The sequence below is a fragment of the Cotesia typhae genome, unplaced genomic scaffold, assembly GCF_013202065.1.
Source record: "Cotesia typhae breed Kobodo isofemale line unplaced genomic scaffold, CoteBio_Ctyphae contig_123, whole genome shotgun sequence".
Taxonomy (NCBI): domain Eukaryota; kingdom Metazoa; phylum Arthropoda; class Insecta; order Hymenoptera; family Braconidae; genus Cotesia; species Cotesia typhae.
The window spans coordinates 2,654,593-2,675,903 of record NW_027423715.1 but is presented as its reverse complement, the minus strand read 5'-3'; the positions used below and the strand labels follow the sequence as shown (position 1 = coordinate 2,675,903).

General features: G+C 28.2%; 1 protein-coding gene across 1 annotated transcript; it reads right to left on the bottom strand.

Moving 5' to 3' along the window:
- Positions 1-4,674: 4,674 nt before the first annotated feature.
- LOC141536047 (uncharacterized) lies at positions 4,675-7,978 on the bottom strand. Its single transcript, XM_074256274.1, has 7 exons — positions 7,925-7,978; positions 7,438-7,560; positions 6,750-6,812; positions 6,472-6,534; positions 6,258-6,299; positions 5,574-5,648; positions 4,675-4,731 (listed from the first exon to the last, which is right to left on the bottom strand). Exons 1-7 carry the CDS (start codon positions 7,976-7,978, stop codon positions 4,675-4,677), a joined length of 477 nt encoding a protein of 158 aa, XP_074112375.1.
- Positions 7,979-21,311: the final 13,333 nt, after the last annotated feature.

Sequence of the window (21,311 nt, the reverse complement as noted above, 5' to 3'; positions counted from 1 at the left end):
AGACTCATGCTTTCGATAACTTTGAAAAAAAAAATATTAGATTTTTTTTTTGGCTCACTGTAATATATACGTATGTATAAAAATACATTAACATTAACATATATATTGTAGCTGAAGGCAAAATAGACTGTCAGATTAAAAATGAGATTCTCTAACGTACTAGTTAATCGCCTGAAACAAAATCCGGGAACTCACGAGTTATTTTTCCTCGAGCGACTCATTTATTCTCTTTTATTTTTTCCCGTTTCTTTTCTTTTATTATTATGATTATTATTATATAAAAAATACCGGCATTATTTTTTTAAATATCACTTTATTCATTAAATGGTAAGCCCTATTTTTTCTTATTTCTATCAAAAGAGTATTAACGCTATAAAAGAAGTGAAGAAAGGACTCTATACATATATGCGTGTGTATTCTTTAGCGAGGGAGGAAAAATAATCGACAGTCAAGTATGTTCACTCGAGGTCCAATAAACTTTCCTGGATTTGAGATTTATTTATTCTACCCTTATCCGTGTGTTCTACTTGGTCTTCTATTCCTTCTTTGATGTGGCATGCTTGGAAGAGACAAACAAAATAAATAAAAGAAATGAAATGAAATAAAATGAATAAAAAATACATAAAAAACAGCGGAATCAGGATTTGCCATTTACTAAAGTACGATCTCATAGACGAGAAAGCTCGGGTAAATAACTCAAACGTATATGTATATATTTATAATCTTCATATAGATAGACCTACATACATGCTTTGTATACCGAGCTTTATTCTTCGTAAATAATACTTCTCTTTTGTGAGAGAAGTAAAAGTGAGGAAGGAATTTTTTGTTTGAAATTAATAAATTCACCGATGTATGACGCGCTGCGGCCGAGTTAAATTGTTAAAATTATTGAATAAATACCAGGAGAAGCCAAAGATAAAAACAATATAAAAAATAACTCCAACTATAACGGAGTTTAAGAATTATAAGTAGTAAACTTTAAATAAAAAAGGGTCTTAAAGAATTTGTCGTGAAATCGTAAAAATATCTTTTAGAAAAGTTTTTAGCTGACTTTGGAAGCTCTTGAAATGCATGGAAAAAAAAATAATAATTCCACGGTGCAGATCGGGGGCTGCTAAGAGAACAAAAAGAACGGTCTCCAAACTTGGGGTTTTAATTTTTCAGGGAAAAAAGTTAACAAATGGGGGCGTAAAAAATGTTAAAATCATTTTTATCCGCTTTTTGAAAGTCCATTATTTTTAGAGATCAATAAAAATACGTCGCCCACACGTGTAACCTTTTTAACACACGGTTACAGTGTCCGAAAGAGCACGTAAATCTGAAGAATAGCGGTGTAAAGTTGCTGTGCGTCCCTTCATCACAGCTAAAGTGTCCGAGAACCATATCATATATGTAACAGCGTCTTCTCCTATAACTATTGTGTCACTATGGATATGTACTTAGATTCTATTATATAGATTATATATATTATAGATTCTATTATATATCATTGATGTAGTAGGTACTTGGATTTGTGTCTCTATTTTATTTTTAGATTTGTGAGTTAATTTTTTAACCAAAAAAACAATTTAAAATCATTTTAATTTTAAAAAAATTAATGCACTGAAACATTTTTATTTGATTCGGGAATTTTTGTTTTAAATTGTTCTAAAAATATTTTTACTCTAAAAACTGTAAAAATATTTTTTTTGTTTTAAATTAAAAACAAAGTTTTAAAATTATAAATTTTTCCTTTATTAAATAATGAATGACTTTTATTAAATTGCACTGTATTTTTTTAATTATTGACATTTTTAAAGATATAAACTCATCCTGATATTACACTCATCAAGAGCTTTTATTTAAGTACCCATAATCATTTTTATATATTTTTCATATATACAAATATATAATATATATAAATATATGAAAAATTGATGTGGGTACTCAAATAAATGGTCTCGATGAGTGTAAAACTAGGATGAGCTTATATCATTAAAGATGTCAATAGTTCACAAGCTACAAGGTTTCTTAATAATATAGATTTACTGCAAAATAACCTAATATATTTTTTTAAATTATCAATTGATATTTTTAAATACACTGAAGAGTTGAAAAATTTTTTTTCTTTCAATCCTGTTATATCTGTAGTAATAAAATTTAAAAATTTTTGAAAAATCTAACATGACAGCTTTGACATGTCTTGAAAGTACGTGGGGGTCAAGATAATATTGCAAATATGCTGTCTATATATAACCACCCGTATTTCTGTTTCTAAAAATAGATTATAAAATGTACGGTAAGTGATGGGTGATAGGAAAGGGGTTCTTGTTCATACACAAGAACTGGTGGCGTGTACGTGTGTTCCATTAATTTTAAAAGACGAAGATAGTAAAAAGGGTAAATAAATAAACCGAAAATATTGCAAAAAAAAATAATAAAAAAAAATAACTGGGGCTTTAGCAATTGATAGTAGGGTAAAAAATATTCTTATGGTGTTTGCCGAGTATTATTACCCAGCGCACACATGCATAAATATGTGTGAAAAGTGTATAAAGCCGTGGGTTGGGGGTGTACAGTAGTATAGAGTGGAGCGTACATTTCTCAAAAGGCGTTCTCGGACCTGTCGACAGCAGAATGGCAAAAGAGCGGGCGAGCTAAGAGCAAATAAAACACCCTGTGATAAAAAAAGTAAATAAAATAAAATGAAATAAATAAATAAAAATACATATAAGGTGAGAAAAATTCTTGCGGATCGATCGAGAACGTCGAAAATTGTCAAGTGCCCGGTTAGATATAAGGGACAGATGGGCCGAAGGGAAGGGAAGGGGGTCAATAGAGAAAATGAGAATACTCAGCTCGTAGGTGGTGTGTTACCGACTATTCCGTGTGTTATCTTCTGACAACGACTACGAGAACGATGACGACATAGACACACTCCACTCGTGCTCTTTTTCGATACCTCTATCCTATACCATCCCCTGTATAGCGTGCGCATGTCGATGCTCAAAGTGGCCTGTGGACTCTCGTGAAATATTAAACGGGAGCAAAGACCCCTCGTGCGAATACGAGCCAGTTTCTCACAAACTTCGCCAAGGTGGTGTGAGGGTTGAAGGGTGAGCAGGGCTTATGGTAGCATGCCGAGCCGCTACCCTTACTTGTTGGCTAGATACCTACAGTACAATGTTCTGTATGTATATATATATATATATATATATATATATATATATATATATATATATATATATATATATATATATGGATTCTGAAGAAAAGAGGGTGCCAAGCGAGGGTGGGACACGTGAGGGGAGCCGTCAAATCGAACCAGATTCCAGCCCAGCGCCATCTATCCCTCGTGCGCAGGTTCCACTGACAGGGCCGTATTTATCTTTTATAAGGGAGCTATTAATTGTTATTATTGCTGCTCAAGGAAGAACTGCCAGGGTGAAAAATTCAAGGGTAAACTTTTTTCATATGGAGAATTTCGGGGTTCTCATATGAAAATTTATTTTTATTATTTTTTTATATCTGTTACATGGAGGGTATATATACCGGTTTTTCGTGGGGGTATTTTTAAAATATAGAACAGAAATTATTATTTATTCGAGTAAAAATTTATAAAAAAAACAAAATTTTTTCGAGTCTGTTCGGGAAATAATTTTATTATGTAACGAGAGCTATTTGCACCGTTTTTTGATACTCTGAACTATTTTTCTGGGTATAAATATCAGTTTTAGACACAAGTTACTAAAATAAAACTATCCAAGAAAATAATTGATTGAAAAAATAATCAGACTTTGCTGTCTTTAATAATTTATCAAAAAAACACAGACTATTAAATATAACATGGTAAAAAATAATTTTTTGATGATTAAACAACAAAATATTACAACCAGTTACACTAATTTAAAAAAATAGTTAGTCTGTTTGTGGGCAGTAGAATTTTTTTTTCTTAATATTTAGGTAACATTAGCGCAAACATACTTCTAAAGTGTAATCAAAGTACATATTTAAGTCTACATCACTTGTTCAGGTTTTTCTCAACAATTACGATAAAAAATACCCAAAACTGATCACTGGATTTAAATTTATATTTTTTCCCGTCTTAATCTATTAAAATGATTCTTCGTTGCTTTTTATAAGTTTTTAAAGTATTAAAACGCCTGTTTGTACATTTAATACCGTGAAAATTTTTTTTGAATTTGTATTAATACGCAAAAAAAAAATCCAGATCGTATTTCAAAATCAACGATTCAATTATTGACTTTAAAAACACACAACATGAGTAAACACAAACATAGAGTATATATTTATCAATTATCGCAATAATTATCACATAGGTATTAAATCTATATTCAGCCAGACAGATGATAATTAAAAGAGACAATAACCATATTTAAGTAAGCCAAGTAAAACAAAATTTTATTTAAAAATTAATACCAAAAATGACACAAATTTTTTTTTATCATTTCTGAGGTTATGATGTATAAATTTTTATGGATAAAGTTTATACGATAGCAGTTAGTGGGACAAGATGAGGCATTAAAACAATCATTACCAAAATATATAATAATAGTAAACTGATGTTTGTTGAGATAATGAAGACTTGAGACATTAGTGTCGTAGTATTATAACCGACTCTTGACGTTAACTGCCACCGTGGTCTTGTTGAATTATTCAGAAATGGTAAATTTAAACCCCGAGCCCCGGTACGCCGAGACTTGCTTCTGCTGTTACGCTGTAAACCCACTGTTGGAAATATTGCGAGTTATATACATATACATACATTATCCCGTATCCGCGTCTTGAGAACAATTGGCTCGGTCACCCTGTTCTCTTTATTTTATCACTATCATCATTTCTTATCTCTTTTTATTTTACCTTTTACCTTTTTTTTTTTTTTTTTTTTTTTTTTTTCTTCTTTCGCTTCCTCCGCTGCCGATCCGGCTAATTCGAATGATAGTCAACGTTAATTTAAACCGCCGGGTGATAGCTTCTCTATACATATGTACTGTGAAAATTCGTTAACATTTTAAAAACCGTGTGAATATCCACCGCTTACTGTGTGGTAAGAAAAAAAAAAAAAAAAGGACATTAAAGAGAAGAATTAAATGAAAAAAAAAACGAAATAAAAATTAGGGAATACCCGAAAAGAATAGCTTGCTAATGAGCCGATGTTTCAAAGTGCCCTGCTCGTTTTCTCTAACTTTTCCGCAGCATATATAGATATATATGTGGGTCCAAGTAAAGCAACCGGGTTATTAGCGCTCGTTAGCGGACCTCCGAAGTATAAATGCTGTTTTCTGTCTGGGTATAAATTATCGCATCTCTTCGTTTATTTATATATTTATTTATTCAACTTTTCCCTCTTTTAACCGTCGCATCCTCTCACTCCTCTTGCTCCGTCTACGAGGTTTAAGCTTTTTTGTCCTCACTTAACTTCAACTAAACATTTATTATTCTATTTTTGTTTTTAATCCGAGGGAGAGGAATAAATTTTCCCTAATAATGAACCTGAAAAAAGCAGTTACCATTACTTGAGCAGTGGGAGTCCTAAAATATTATAAATTAAAATAATATATAAAACTTACGTCGAGTTCAAGAAGCTTATTCATGCACGATATTCGACTCTTCATCAGCTCTATTTCAAGGTGCTCCTTGTGCAGCTGAATTCGTGATAAATAGAAAGGTACATTAAGTATGCTAATTTTTTTTTACAACCTCCAGATTTTTTTATAAGCATTCCGGAAAAAAAAATTCAGAGGGATTTTAAATTTCGTCATGTATTTTTTTTTTTTTAAATGATAAAAGTCAGTTTTAAATTATTTTAAGGAAAAATATTTTGACGGAAATTTTTTTATAAGATTAAAAATTTTTTAAACTTAAAAAAAATTTCTTTTAAACATAAATAAAAATTTTTATGACAATAAATTAATTTATTTAAAATTTTAAATCTTAATTATTCAAAATTATTTTTTCCCAAGCATAAATTTTTTTTTCAACAAGAAAATTACTGAGAAAAAATTCTTATTTTTTAAACTAAAAAATTAAATTATATAAAATTTTTAATAAATAATTTTCTTGTCAAAAATATTTTCATTTTTTTTTTAAAGAAATTTTTTTTAAGTTTAAAATGATTTTAATTTTTTTAACACAAATATATTTTTTTCCCGGAGAATTTTCTCCAAAGTTTTCCAAAAAACTTTCAAATTTTAAATTTGAAAGTTTTTTGGAATTTTTAAAGTCTCAAATTTTAAATAAAAAATTAGTCTTACCGTCCGCTTGGCTTTGTCTTGAAAAACATCCGTCTGTTGCAGCTAAAATTAAAGATTATTTAAAAAATAAAAAAAAAAAATAGACTTCCAAAGCTCTTATGATTTCCAGAGCTGTCATTTTTTTCATCACCATGATCATTGTTCCCTCCAGAGAGTGTATTTCACTCCACTAGTGAAACAAGACAATCAGGTGAAAACTCTCAGACGGACTTACGTGTTTGTGAATACAATTGTATCCCGGTCTCACACTCAAAATACTCCGCTTCCGAGGTAGTTTCTATGACAATTCAATGGTATATAAATATATATATATATATATATATATATATATATATATATATGTAAATATATATAAAATATATTCATGCAGATGAAAGAGAGAAAAAAGTATTAAAAAACTAAGAATAAGAAAATAAAAGCGTAGACTGAGGAGGAACTTGAGAAAAATAAAAATTTATAAAGAGAAGGCTAAAACGGAAAAAGGTGATTTACCTCGCTCGCCTCATTCTGCAATGCTTGACACAATGTCTTGTTTGACTTTGCGACTTTAATGCTCTGTGAATATAAATTTTAAATAATTAAAAATAATTGACGTTATTTTAACTTTGATATCAATAATCGTTATTATGTCCGCTAATTTCGGTATTATTGGAGCAGTCACTTTAATTGTTCAATTAGTGTCTTGGTTTTATTAAAAATGAATATATTACGCGACGTCTTATTTAAGAATGACAGTCGCATGACGTTTTAACAAAAGATAACTGTCTAAATGTTAAATTCATTGAATAAAATTAGTTTTATCAGCTCTTAATATTTCGATCCAATTAAAATTGACGTATTTTGAATTTGAATTCACACTATTGAAATAATAAAATATCATAGTTAAAATTTTATATTGATTTCATTTAAAAATATAAAATAATATCAGTTGTATATGAAGAGGATTATTTTTTTTTTTTTGTGAATTATTAAATTTGAACCATTGGAAAAATGATATATTATTGCGGGTTTAGTTTTTCCGAAGGGATATTGTTTTTATACTCAAAATTTTTACATTTATGACAGAAAAATATTTTTAAATCAAAGCAATAGTATCGATATCTATCGACCATATAGAGCTATTGATATTAAATGTTTGAAAAAAAAATTTATTATTTTTAATAAATTAATTAATAATTACCATTAGAGCGTAAACAAATATGACAACTGTTAATATGGTGGTTATAACTGTTATGAAGCCGCAATCATAGCCAATGCAAAACAGTGATCGCAATTCGTTATCTAAAACCATGAATTTCCAAACCTGAAATTATTATGAGAATAAGAAAAATTTTGTGGTCAGTGTATTTGAGTACCCACATCAATTGTTCATATATTTATATATATTATATATATGTATATATGAAAAATATATAAAAATGCATGTGGGTACTCAAATGGAAGCTCTTGATGAGTATAACATCGGGATGAGCTTATATCTTTAAAAATGTCAATAATAAGAACTGACATTGCTATCTTGTCAACTAATCAATACCCAGAGGTTACTTTTGTCAAATGTCAGAAAATTGTTACTTAACCTTACCACAAAATATTAAAATTTTTCAAATAAAATTTATTATTGCTTATTTAAATGAAAAAAAAAAAAATTATTAATAATGAACACTTACTAGCCAACTATAGCTGGAAGAGCGATAATACCAAAATATTTTCATGTTATCCATTTAAATGTGTTTTATTTACTTGTATATTTTTATTACTGTTATTATTAATTTATTCTCTCGTACTTTATTGGCGTTTTTATATTTTTGATTTGTACACAACACTTTATAATTTACAATCCGAGTTGATTTATCTATTGTGTGACAGCAATTTAGATTGGCCGAGGTGTATGAAAAAATATATAAATAACAACAACGGTAGCAGTAATAATAATAATAATAGTCGTACTACTACTACTACTACTACTACTACTACTACTACTACGGCTAATATAAATAATAATAATAATAGCAATACTGATAAAAACAAAATAAAAAATAGAGAGATGACAGAGTAACGTTGAAATAAAAATATTTGACAGGCGACATGTGCGATCGATGGTATCAATAATTCGACATGTCCTCGGATAATTTAAAATTTTTTTCTTATAATCACATTGACCCAATAATTAAAATACGTCAGCTTGATATTAATTAGGAAATGACCTTGTATCTCGTGAACTGTTGACATTTTTACAGATTTAAGCTCATCCTGATGTTACACTCATCAAGACCTTTCATTTGAGTACCCACATCAATTTTTCATATATTTATATATTTTATATATATGTAAATATGAAAAATATATAAAATTGCATGTGGGTACTCAAATGAAAGCTCTTGATGAGTGTAACATCGGGATGAGCTTAGATTTTTAACAACGTCAATATTTAAGAAAGTATACAGTGCAATTTAATAAAATTCATTATTTAATAAAATAGAATTTCCTCAAATCAAGAATAATTTTGTAGGTCAAGAATTATTTAACTCAAATCAAGAAGATAAAGTTCTTAAAAATTATTTTTTTTTCTGTGTATAAAATTAAAATTAATAAATACAGTAACAATTCTAGCTTCGCTATTATTTAATATCTCAGAGATGAATGTACGATAATTAAGATATTTCAGCTTATTTATTTACCAAGATTTTAATTTTATTGTAGTAAAGTGAAAGTTATTAAATAAATCGATTTTGTCGTCAATACTCGGGATTAACTCCGTTGATTTTCAATTCTATGGATATTTTTATATAATTCAATCAGTATTCAAGGCATTGTTTTCCCGAGTTTGTTCTACTTTTTACGGTTTTGAAATAAAAAATTAATTTGAGAGACAATTAGGCAAATATATAAATTGGATTATTTGTTTTTATTATTTATAACTTATAACCACGAAAAGTAATTGATATAGACATGACAAATTCACCTTCTCGAAAAATATGAAAATTATTTCGAAGAATAAAATAAATTTATTAAATTATTATCAAAAATAAAAACGATTTTTTTGTTATCAAGGATTTAAAACAATAATTTATTTATAAATTACGAGGATTAAAAAATTGACAACCGAAATTTCTCAAGACGAAAGAGAGCAAGTGGTAAAAGTGCAAACGAGAGCAAAATCAGCCGGAGTCTTCAAGTAATTTTATAAAAAATCGATTGGCATTCTTCAGGGTAAAATTTACCTCAAAAAAGTGGGCTCTTAACTTCTGTTTGTCCATTCGGTGAGAGTATACTGTTTCCGGTCTGGGTCTATCCCTTCGGTGAAAGCTTCTTGAGAGGCTATTCTAGAATAAAAGCTAACAAAAAATAATGTCAAGGATAAATATATCAAACTAAAAAAAATATTTTCCAACAGCGAGGTATCACATCCTCCATCTTTTAAAATAAAAAGCCGCCTGGTTGTTTTACTCTCGACGGCGAATATTTAAATTTATCCAACAAATTCCCTCGATCAATCACCTTTCTTATATTAAATGTTGTATTAATAAAAAAAAAAAAAAAAAAAAAAAAAACAGAGTAAAAGCTGTAAGCAATTGTACAAAAATAAATTTTTTTATTGTAATTTCAATTTTACACCCGCAACTTCAATAAAATAATTGTTATTCCAAACTTTTCATTTCAAACCACAATAACTTTTTATTTCGCTCCGTTTTTTTTTTTTTTTTTTTTTATTTTTCAAACATTATTTTCTTTTCTTCACTTCTGTCGAGAAAAACAAAAAAGACACAGAGAAGAAAAAAAAATAAGAAGAAGAGGAAGGAAAAGAAGCACCAGTAGAAGCAACTGCGGTGTACCTCTGGTTTTTAATTAAATGTGTACCTCTGGTTTTTTGTAGTATTATTTTGTTTACTTTTATTTTATTTTCCCTTTTGTTGCCATTATTATTTTATGTGTATCTCGGTGTGGATAAAAAATGACAATTTTTAGGGGACTGGCACGCATGCAATCGAGAAAGTTTAAGTTTATTAAAACAAAATGAGGTAAATAAATTAAAAAATGGAAGGACGAATGAATGAATGAATAAATAAATAAATAAATAAACGAAAGAAAGGAAAAAAGGGAGTCGAAATAAAACAATTATAACTGGGCTGTCTGGGGAGTTTTCTGACGCGGTTCGCGGTTATCATTTTTTTATCATTTATTTGTCCAGTCTCTGTGAAGCTCGGGCAAAACCACCGGAGATTTCTCTTTATATTCCGCTTTGTTCTTCCATTTTTACCAGCTCTCTTTCTTCCGCTCTGACACGGAATAGAGACAGAGTAAAAAAAAAAAAAACACAAAAAATGTATAACATGTGACATGTGTTGCCTATACCGGTGTTCTGATTTAGTGTACCTGAATTTGTAATTTTTTATTTTTCTACACGCGATAAACGCTGGTTTTGAACGTCAACTGGTCGCTTCACCGCAACCGAAAGCTCTCGCTATGCCCACAAACATATATTAGGTTTATCCATCAAACAAAATGATTGACTCTGCGGTTTTTAACCTCAACTGTTCACACGGCTTTTTTTTTAATTAGAGCTAAAATATTTTTATTGCTCGGTTAAGTTTGCTGGGAATTTAAATTGAATGGGCGGAATGGGTGAGAGAATACGCTGTGTTAATTATATCAGAGGATTTTGAGGAAAATAAAGTTTTAAAATTTGGTTTTTTTTAAGTTATTGTACTTTTACGCTCATTATTCAATTAAAAGACTGAAAAATTACAATAAAATTTTTTATGAAGAAATTTTTTAATTGATTTGACTTTAAATTTTATTAATAATGAGTTTTTTAGATTAATAAGAAAATTATTCTATTATTTTTAATAAATAATTATTTTATTATTTTTAATAAAATAGTGGACTAAAAAAAAATTATCAATAAAAATATAAAATATATATTTTTTTTAAATTGATTAATTTATTAAATTAAAGCAGTTGAAATGTCTTTAGTTAAGTTGACGTGGCGCTGGAATAATTTTAAAATACAATTGAATCGATAAAGTCGAAAAATTATACTTAATATTTAAAATTCCATTACTTAATTTTATACAATAACGATAAAAAATTATTTAGTTTTTAATACTTGTATAAAAAATCAGTTTTTCCGCTTGAGCGCCAATTTTTCATTAAATGTCTGTAAAAATGAATCTTATTTATTAATTAAAATTAATTAAGAGAGTACTCCATTAAATTCGTTGAAATAAAGTTGAGAAAATAAGTATTTTTAACAAAAAACTTGAATAAAATGTATTTATTCCGACAAACTTAATGAACCAAAAAAAAAAAAAAAAAAAAAAAGAAGAAGAGTGATGAAATGAAATTTATTGTAAAAATAATAAACAAATTCTAAAATTAGGTACAATTGTTGAGCCAATTATAACCCCCAGATAAAAAAAGTAGAGTGCCGAGTTGTTTCTTCTCAAGTAGAGTTTACTTTTTTTTATATCTATTCTTTTCTTTGAGAGAAAAGGGGGATACAAAAGTGAGTTGCTAATTGTCATCGCAAACTTTGTGTTTTTTGTTTGTTCTGTTTTGTTCAGCTCAACTCATCTCTGTGCTCCTTTTTCCTTAATTATTATTTTTATTTTTTAAAGTTACCCGCAGGGAGCAAATTGAGAGAGTGTAAAAGAGACAACGGGTGCACACTATTGTCAATTGTTACATTGTTTGTCGGATATCTTTTTAGTTAATCGGGCGCCACTTCCAGGTTTGAGAACACAGGTGACGAAAACAAGGAAAAAAGTACAGAGCAAGTCTTATAAAGATTGACGAAGATGTTGATGTAGATGTGGATATCTAAGTCCGGATGACTCGAGTGCATGAAGATAATAGTGAAGTTCATAATCACATTCCCTTGAGGATCGCTAAATTTTTATTGCTGTGCTGTAAATCCACTAGACAATAGACCATTCATAAGATATTGGTAGAAGATAAATAGAAATAGCTTTGAGGCTGACTGTCGAACAATATAACTCGAACTTCGTGTATTGCCGACAATGCTCCATTGTTCCTCTTCTTTCTTCTTTTTACCTAAGAGACAGATAAATATAATGTTCTATTAATGATCATTATTGTCAAAAATTAAAGAGCGCTTCTTTGACGTCAAAGTGTTGTCGGGCTTATTTGAGAATTTAAGAGGGTAGATCCAGCGCTACTTTATTTAGATGCATGAAAAATAAAAAAAAAGAGTTTCTCTATTCAAGTGCTAATTAATTCGGAATAATTGCTTGAGTAAATTTATAATATTATCTCTTAATAATTATCATTGCTCTCGCTGAATATATATTTAATACCTATGTGATAATTATTGCGATAATTGATAAATATATACTCTATGTTTGTGTTTACTCATGTTGTGTGTTTTTAAAGTCAATAATTGAATCGTTGATTTTGAAATACGATCTGGATTTTTTTTTTGCCGTATTAATACAAATTCAAAAAAATTTTCACGGTATTAAATGTACAAACAGGCGTTTTAATACTTTAAAAACTTATAAAAAGCAACGAAGAATCATTTTAATAGATTAAGACGGGAAAAAATATAAATTTAAATCCAGTGATCAGTTTTGGGTATTTTTTATCGTAATTGTTGAGAAAAACCTGAACAAGTGATGTAGACTTAAATATGTACTTTGATTACACTTTAGAAGTATGTTTGCGCTAATGTTACCTAAATATTAAGAAAAATTCTACTGCCCACAAATAGACTAACTATTTTTTTAAATTAGTGTAACTGGTTGTAATATTTTGTTGTTTAATCATCAAAAAATTATTTTTTACCATGTTATATTTAATAGTCTGTGTTTTTTTGATAAATTATTAAAGACAGCAAAGTCTGATTATTTTTTCAATCAATTATTTTCTTGGATAGTTTTATTTTAGTAACTTGTGTCTAAAACTGATATTTATACCCAGAAAAATAGTTCAGAGTATCAAAAAACGGTGCAAATAGCTCTCGTTACATAATAAAATTATTTCCCGAACAGACTCGAAAAAATTTTGTTTTTTTTATAAATTTTTACTCGAATAAAAAAATAATTTTTTCACTTTATACTTTAAAAATACCTCAACAAAAAAAAAGCAGTTTTCATACCCTCTATATTATTGATAAAAAAAAATTATTATTATACATTAAAAAATATATATAAAAAAAAAACATCGAAGTGGTTATCGACATAGGTTAAAACGACGAGTCGTTTTAATTGCGAGCGTCGAATTACGCGGTAAAGTTTCACTGTGTTTACCCACGTCGGATCGTAGTAAAGTTTTAACTACTGCATATACACGTACGTACGTCTCAAGAGTTTTCTACTCGAAAAATTTTTTTCTTCCCACTCGACCCTTCTTTTTTTAATCATCATTATCATTATTATTATGTTCTGTTGATTTAAATTCTCCATAATTAATATATATTACGTATTATATATCTATCTATTGTCCGGAGAATAGATCTATGTATGTATATTAAATATCTGGACATATTTCTCTTGCCACAATTCAATGCCGTCTCATCAGGAACTTAATTTAAGGAAATATCTTCCAATTGAAGAGTAAGCAGCTTACGCTCAAAGTAAATTCACCCGATTTTGATAAGGTACTGGGGTATGAGTGTGGAAATTAAAACTATAAGCAAGCTGATTAACAGAAAGCATTGTATAACAACAACTCACGGCACAAATACTTGTAGCGAGGACTGTTAGTGAGACCCTCGGGACAGTACCCAGGCATTCCATCCTCGTAGAGATTCCGGGGTGTTGTGCGATCGATACCTCCGTAATTGCAGACAAGTACCTCAAGCCGGTGACCTCGTACACTGTTAAAGTCACCAACAAGGCTACTGATGCTCTTGTTTCCACGAGGACGAACGGGCTTGAGCTTCAGTATTCCTGCTTGTGGATTCGCTGATGCCGTCGCCGAGGATCCAGAGGAGGACAAGGAGGACCTTGTTGAAGTCATCGTACTTGGTCCTCTTTCCCGCAAGCCCTCGCTATATATCGCCCGACCGCAACCCACCAGGGTTATGTTCCCCGCTGCTATTCCGATGTACGGACTCCGGTTGTCTTCTGCAAAGTCTACAAGCCTGCAAAATTAACTCTCGTTAGATCCTTCAAATTAACTCGTTTAAAAAATAATATTCTCGCTTTTACGGCTTATTAATTTACAAAAAAAAATATTATCAAGTAAATAAATCCTGGAGAATTAATTCAACCTCGGATAATAATTTTTAGTGTATATAGACTCAAATTTCGGATTTTTATTAGCAAGGTTTTATTTTTGTACTTAAATTATACTATTATAAAATTATATTAATTAAAAAAAATTTTTTTTACTACTACAAGGAAAATAATAAATTTATTGGGACAAAAAATTCTATCTTAGCTCAATAATTTTTTCTCTTGAGTCAAATTAAATTTTCTATCTGTGTATTTTTTTTTTTTTTTTTTTTAATAAAAAAAAATTCTTAGAAAATTTGAAAAAAAAATTTTTTTTTTATTTTTAATAATAATGAAATTATAATTGGATAAAAAATTTAATTATATTAATTAAAAATCATGTTTATTATAATTATTCAATAAAAAATTTTTTAAATCGACATCCTCTCTTAAAAATATTTTTTTTTTTTATTTAAATAATTTTAAAATCCTAAAAAAAATTTTTATTTATTAAAAAAATATTTCTTAGACATTTATTGTAAATATATCAATAAATAATTATTTAGTGAGGTAAAAAAATAAAATTTACAAAATCAGGATTTTGTTTAAAAAAATAATCTTTCAGTAAAAATAATTTCCGATGCCCAGCGCATCAAAATTATTAACATTAATAAGCTGTCAGATAAATACTTTAACAATTATCTAGAAATATTTATATTTTAATAGAACAAATGCCCGAATACCGTATAAAAATTTTTCTATTGAAAAATGAATCCCATTGTTAAAAAAACAAATAATTGTTTTTCCGTTGAACGAATATTGTTAAACATTATATTGTATCCTTCGTCATGTAGGTTTATTTTAAATGTAAAAAACCGCAAAAACAAAAAAATGGTAATAACATTATTCGAAATAAAACAAGAATTAATACGATAGCGGTAGCAATAAATTCAAAGCGTTTTATGAAGTTCATTCATTTTCCATAAGCAACTCAAAATATTTTACAGCGATATGTATCATCAATTGAAGATAATACTTCATTTATTACGATAATATCAAATTATAAATATCAGTTAACGTAGGAGCAAATTGATTGAAAAAATAATATTTAAATACTTATAGAATGTTTTTTAATCTTTAAAATCGTTAAATTTACCTCAGATGAGTAATAAACATTAATTTTAAATTCAAAACTTTGTGAAGAAAGTTATTATAAATATTAAAAGTTGTATAAGTAGACGGTTTAAATATATACAAAAGTCACTTAAATAATTATATCTAACTATTAGCAGTTACTGTTTGAGAGACTTGGCTTAAAAAAAAGTTATCTAAAGAAAACTGAAATAAGATCGAGTGTAAAAGTTTTATCATTTTCAAGCGTCGCTTCATTAAATATTAAACTACTTATCATTTCTTCAAAGCTCAACTAGTTTTTTTTATCTATCAACATTTCATTTGCATGATTGCTCGATTTACTTATTTTAAATACTAAATACGCGCTTTATTATTTATACTTTTAGTTCTAAGAATTATTTTAAAATAAAAAAAAATTTTACCAATAATAAAATTAAAAAATAATTTTTAAAAATAAAATTTAGCTTTTTATGAAAGCCAAAAATTTTTTTGAATTTTTTTTTAACAAGCAAAAAAGTGAATAAATAAATACTGTCTTTATGTTTTCTTTCATTACGATATTTTCTTTGTGTAAATATCTATATCTCCATATATTTATGTATGTACTTTGCAAATCGCACAATAATAACGAGCTCATGTTTAGCATTGTATCTAGTTATACGTATAAAAACGGAAACGGAGCCTTCAAAGAGACTACAAGCAAAATAACCTCGATGTAATCATGTGAAATCCTCTGGGTGCACTGGTCTCAGTTTGAACAAGAGACAGATTTTTTTTTTTTTTTCTGTATTTACCGATGGTATATATGTCTTGTAAATTATGCATGAAATCGGTGAGATTTTTTTTTTTTTTTGATTTTGAGAAACTTACATTTTTTATAAAAGATGTTCACAAAAAATGTTAAAGCTTAGTCCGAATTTTAATCAAGTATCATTTAAATGAAATTGTTAAATTTATTAATTTAATAATTTTTTACTGTCTATTACTGATGAAAAAAAATTTTTTTTTAATTTTTAAAAATAATTTTTATCCTTTAAAAAATATAAAGTTACATAATTAGTAATTATATTGATTATTTATTACATAATTAATTACATTGATTAAAAATTTACGTTATTTTTTTCTTAAGGAGGTATTCTCGTTTAGAAATTCGAAAAAATAAATTTTTTTTGTATATTTTCACAGTAGGATTATTAATTGTTTTTAATTTTCTATTTAAAGTCTCTGGAAGGATTGATGCCCTGTACACCAGGAAAAAACAATTTATTCAATAAAGTAAAATTAAAAATAATTTTTAAATTGAAAATAAAATTAATTTTTTCATCAGTCTCCCGGAAAATTAATAAATAATCTTAAAACGTTTTTATTCGTAAAATTTTTGTATTTTAATAATTATAATAATAATAATAATAGAGAAAAATAAGCATTACCCAACTTCGGCAGAGTCAAAATTCTGTACGTCATCAGACCATGATTTGATATGAAGTTTAATGCGGTTGAGGCTATTAGTATCAATTTCCAGAGCATCGATTTTCAAAATATTGATGTTCTGCCATACTTGAAAACGCGCTGAAAAAAAATATACATCCATTATTTAATATTTAATGATACAACATTACTTTCGTTAGGTCTGATGTTAACATAGCTCGTTTTTTATCATAATGAGGAGACTTAACATAGAATGTAAATACGAGTAAGAAAAACTGGTTGGATTTCCTTGCGGAATCGTACAAGAATACTCTGAGTACCTTTTTATTTATATTTAAATGTGCGCAGGAAAAGAACTAAAAGGTCGTTGAAGAAAAAAAAAAAATTGGGAAGAAACTAAAAAATTGACTATTGCAGAATAATTTAAAAGAAGTCTGATATAGGGAGTGTATATTAATATTTGGAGAATAAGCAGATAGTGTTGATGGGAATGTTCAGTGTCTGATTGAAATGAACAGTGAGGAAACGACAATACAATCGATATTCGATATTCTCTAGTACCACGGAGTATAAAATGGCAATTTCCATTGAAAACAAATTTACTCTCGTCGCGTATAGCCGGGGCTCTGGTAGGTAGTAGGTACTCTGGAGGAGAGAAAAGTGGATGAAGACAAAACTACATTCTACGTACTAGGTATATCGATATAAAAGAATAGAATTGGGATTTAGAAATAAAATGCAACGAGAATATAAGATATGATATGATACGGGTACTCACTTACATCCCTGCACTCATCTTTGCTCAGCACACACTGGAGCGCCCACCTTCTTGCAAGCACCGCCAGCTCATCGTCCCAGCTCTATAATTTTTATTCAAACATTTAATTATAAATTATAAATGATATCGCCCGATAAAGTACACAGGATAATACACTGAGAAATATCGCTGGAAAATATCACCCAATAACCCAGTGATTGAGTGCCGCACTTATTTTTAATTATCTCGTATGCTCAAAATACTAATTGTGTTTCGTTATCGTTAATATTTATTCAAATGGGGATATGTAGGTATAGATTTTCACTATTTAAATGCTAATTAATCCGTCATAAATGCTTGAATAAATTTATAATATTATCTCTTAATAATTATCATTGCTCTCGCTGAATATATATTTAATATATATGATAATTATTGCGATAATTGATAAATATATACTCTATGTTTGTGTTTACTCATGTTGTGTGTTTTTAAAGTCAATAATTGAATCGTTGATTTTGAAATACGATCTGGATTTTTTTTTTGCCGTATTAATACAAATTCAAAAAAATTTTCACGGTATTAAATGTACAAATAGGCGTTTTAATACTTTAAAAACTTATAAAAAGCAACGAAGAATCATTTTAATAGATTAAGACGGGAAAAAATATAAATTTAAATCCAGTGATCAGTTTTGGGTATTTTTCATCGTAATTGTTGAGAAAAACCTGAACAAGTGATGTAGACTTAAATATGTACTTTGATTACACTTTAGAAGTATGTTTGCGCTAATGTTACCTAAATATTAAGAAAAAAAAATTCTACTGCCCACAAACAGACTAACTATTTTTTTAAATTAGTGTAACTGGTTGTAATATTTTGTTGTTTAATCATCAAAAAATTATTTTTTATCATGTTATATTTAATAGTCTGTGTTTTTTTGATAAATTATTAAAGACAGCAAAGTCTGATTATTTTTTCAATCAATTATTTTCTTGGATAGTTTTATTTTAGTAACTTGTGTCTAAAACTGATATTTATACCCGGAAAAATGGTTCAGAGTATCAAAAAACGATGCAAATAACTCTCGTTACATAATAAAATTATTTCCCGAACAGACTCGAAAAAATTTTGTTTTTTTTATAAATTTTTACTCGAATAAAAAATAATTTCTGTTCTATATTTTAAAAATACCCCCGGACAAAACCTACATTTTATTGATAAATAAAAAAAAATACTTTGTGATGCATTGAATATTAAATTTCATTAGTAACTAATTTTTTCCTTCAATAAGTATTTCTTAAAATAAATAATATGCAATCTTGAGTTTAATTTAATTCTTCAATCTTGTAAATATAAAAAAAAAAATGTACCGAGAAAAGTTTAATTATACCTTCAACGATCTAATAAAATTTAAACGAATAATTTGAGAGTGAATTAAGCACGATATCCATTGAATTATCAGAGTAATGCACAGGTCTGTCACCGACTAATTTACTTGAACGACAATGATAAAGACGTAAATTGCTACGTTTCACCCGTTAAATTATTAACTGACATTAATTAACTTGATCAATAACGACATTTCTGTTAAAAATGTCATTGGATGGTTATCTTTTGGGTTAGTCTGTAATTCAATCGTCGAATTCACGTCAGTTAATAATTACGCGATGTTAATAAAATAAAAAATATACAAATAATATATAATATAATATAAATAATTGTATTTGCAATCAACCGCACTAGTTCCATCATATTTTTGGCTGGTGGCTGTGGTCCGGGATTTCCGCGAATCTCTTTCCCACTTGCAATGAAATTTCGGCGCAAATTATGCTGATTTACTATCGATATTCTTTCCTCGGGGTCGAGGTCCCCGTGCTCGATATTTTTACAATTTGAACTGACGTCATCGAACTGGAAAAATTAATTAATAATTTTTTATTTATATAATTTTAGGTTAAGATAGTTAATTTAGTGATATGGATGTGAGTAATTAGTATAATGATATTATTGTTAACATATTTACGGGATAACGGCACATGGTATGACGGGTGCAGAGATGACAATAATTTTCCACTTGATTGTCGGATTTAGTTAACGCGAGATAACTCGCGTTAGCTACTAACAGTAAATAGTAAAGCCTTGTCAAGTCGCTCATGTCATGTGTTTAACGTCCAGAAGTTGTCGGAAATTTGCTGCAGATGAACTTCAAGATAAAAAATATATAAAGTAAAAGTCAATTTGATAAATGGATTGCTACTTGTTAAATAAGTATTGTATTTTATTTAAATGTCATTAAGTATACATAAAAACAATTTTTTTTTTTTTTCAAAACTAATTGTATAATAAATATCATTAAAATATTTTTTAACATTTGAAATATAAAACTTTTGATTTAGTAATATAGTAAAGCAGAAATTTAAGCCGACTGTTCACATTTTCTTAGCCGATTTTTTGCCCATTTCCGAATTTCATCAACCCAAAGACGTTCCAAGATGGACTCAGTGATAAATAATACGTACAATTACCACTCGATTAATCGATTAAAAGCCTGAATTGTCCGTAGATGTATTAAAGTGTAAAATGATGCGTATTTTATGGATTCCTGTGGCTTCGTTCCGAGGAACACTGTAAGACTCGTCAGTGTGGCTGCAGTAGGGTCAGCTCCGCCTCATACCTCAGTACGCTCGCCCATAAATAGACAACACACAGCAAGATCGTCCTCATCAATTCAGTCATCGTTAAACTGCTATTTACTGAGCTTTGTGGTGAAAAAACACAAAGTTAATACACTGTGATATGAACTAGAGATGTTTCTTTCCGCTCCGCCGTCCGGCTTTCGGCAATCGAAAAATTATATTTCAAGTATTTTTAAAATTCTACAGATCAAAACGTTAAATTTGAAATTTTTTGGCAACTTGAGACACACTGATCTGATAAGTGGCAAACAACTACAATTATAATTTAAGTTATCTTCAATTCGTCATGATACTGAACAAATTTAAACAATTCAATTATATCTATAAATATTATTTAAAAACTTGAAAGTTAGTTAAATTTTTGTACCCTTTAGGGTAATATTAATTTATATTTGATTGACAAATTTTTGGTAAAAATAATAAATTTATAAAGTTTGACGAAAAAAATAACTATAATTAGCAATGAATTAATCACTGTAAAATAACCAATTATTAAACTTTCCAGCTCAGAATTATTAATAATTAACTAAATTACAAAAACTGAAATTAAATAGTGTAATAGTTTTCATACAAAGTAATTGAAGTTGTTTTTAAAGCTATCATATAATTAAATTGAAATTTTACTTTGACAATAATTAATAAAAGTAGTTAACGCATATTTAAATATTTATTTTTGAAAAGCTACACAGGAACGATATTTTATAAGTTGCGAACGTTCTCTGGTGCATAATCCATAGAGTTTTAAACTCGAGAAAACTCAGTTACACGAGACTGTCGATCTGGGTCATATCTAACTCATCCTGAAACTTATATATCTTATCCGCATCCGACCCCGTCCAAGGACCGGATTCTCCATCAT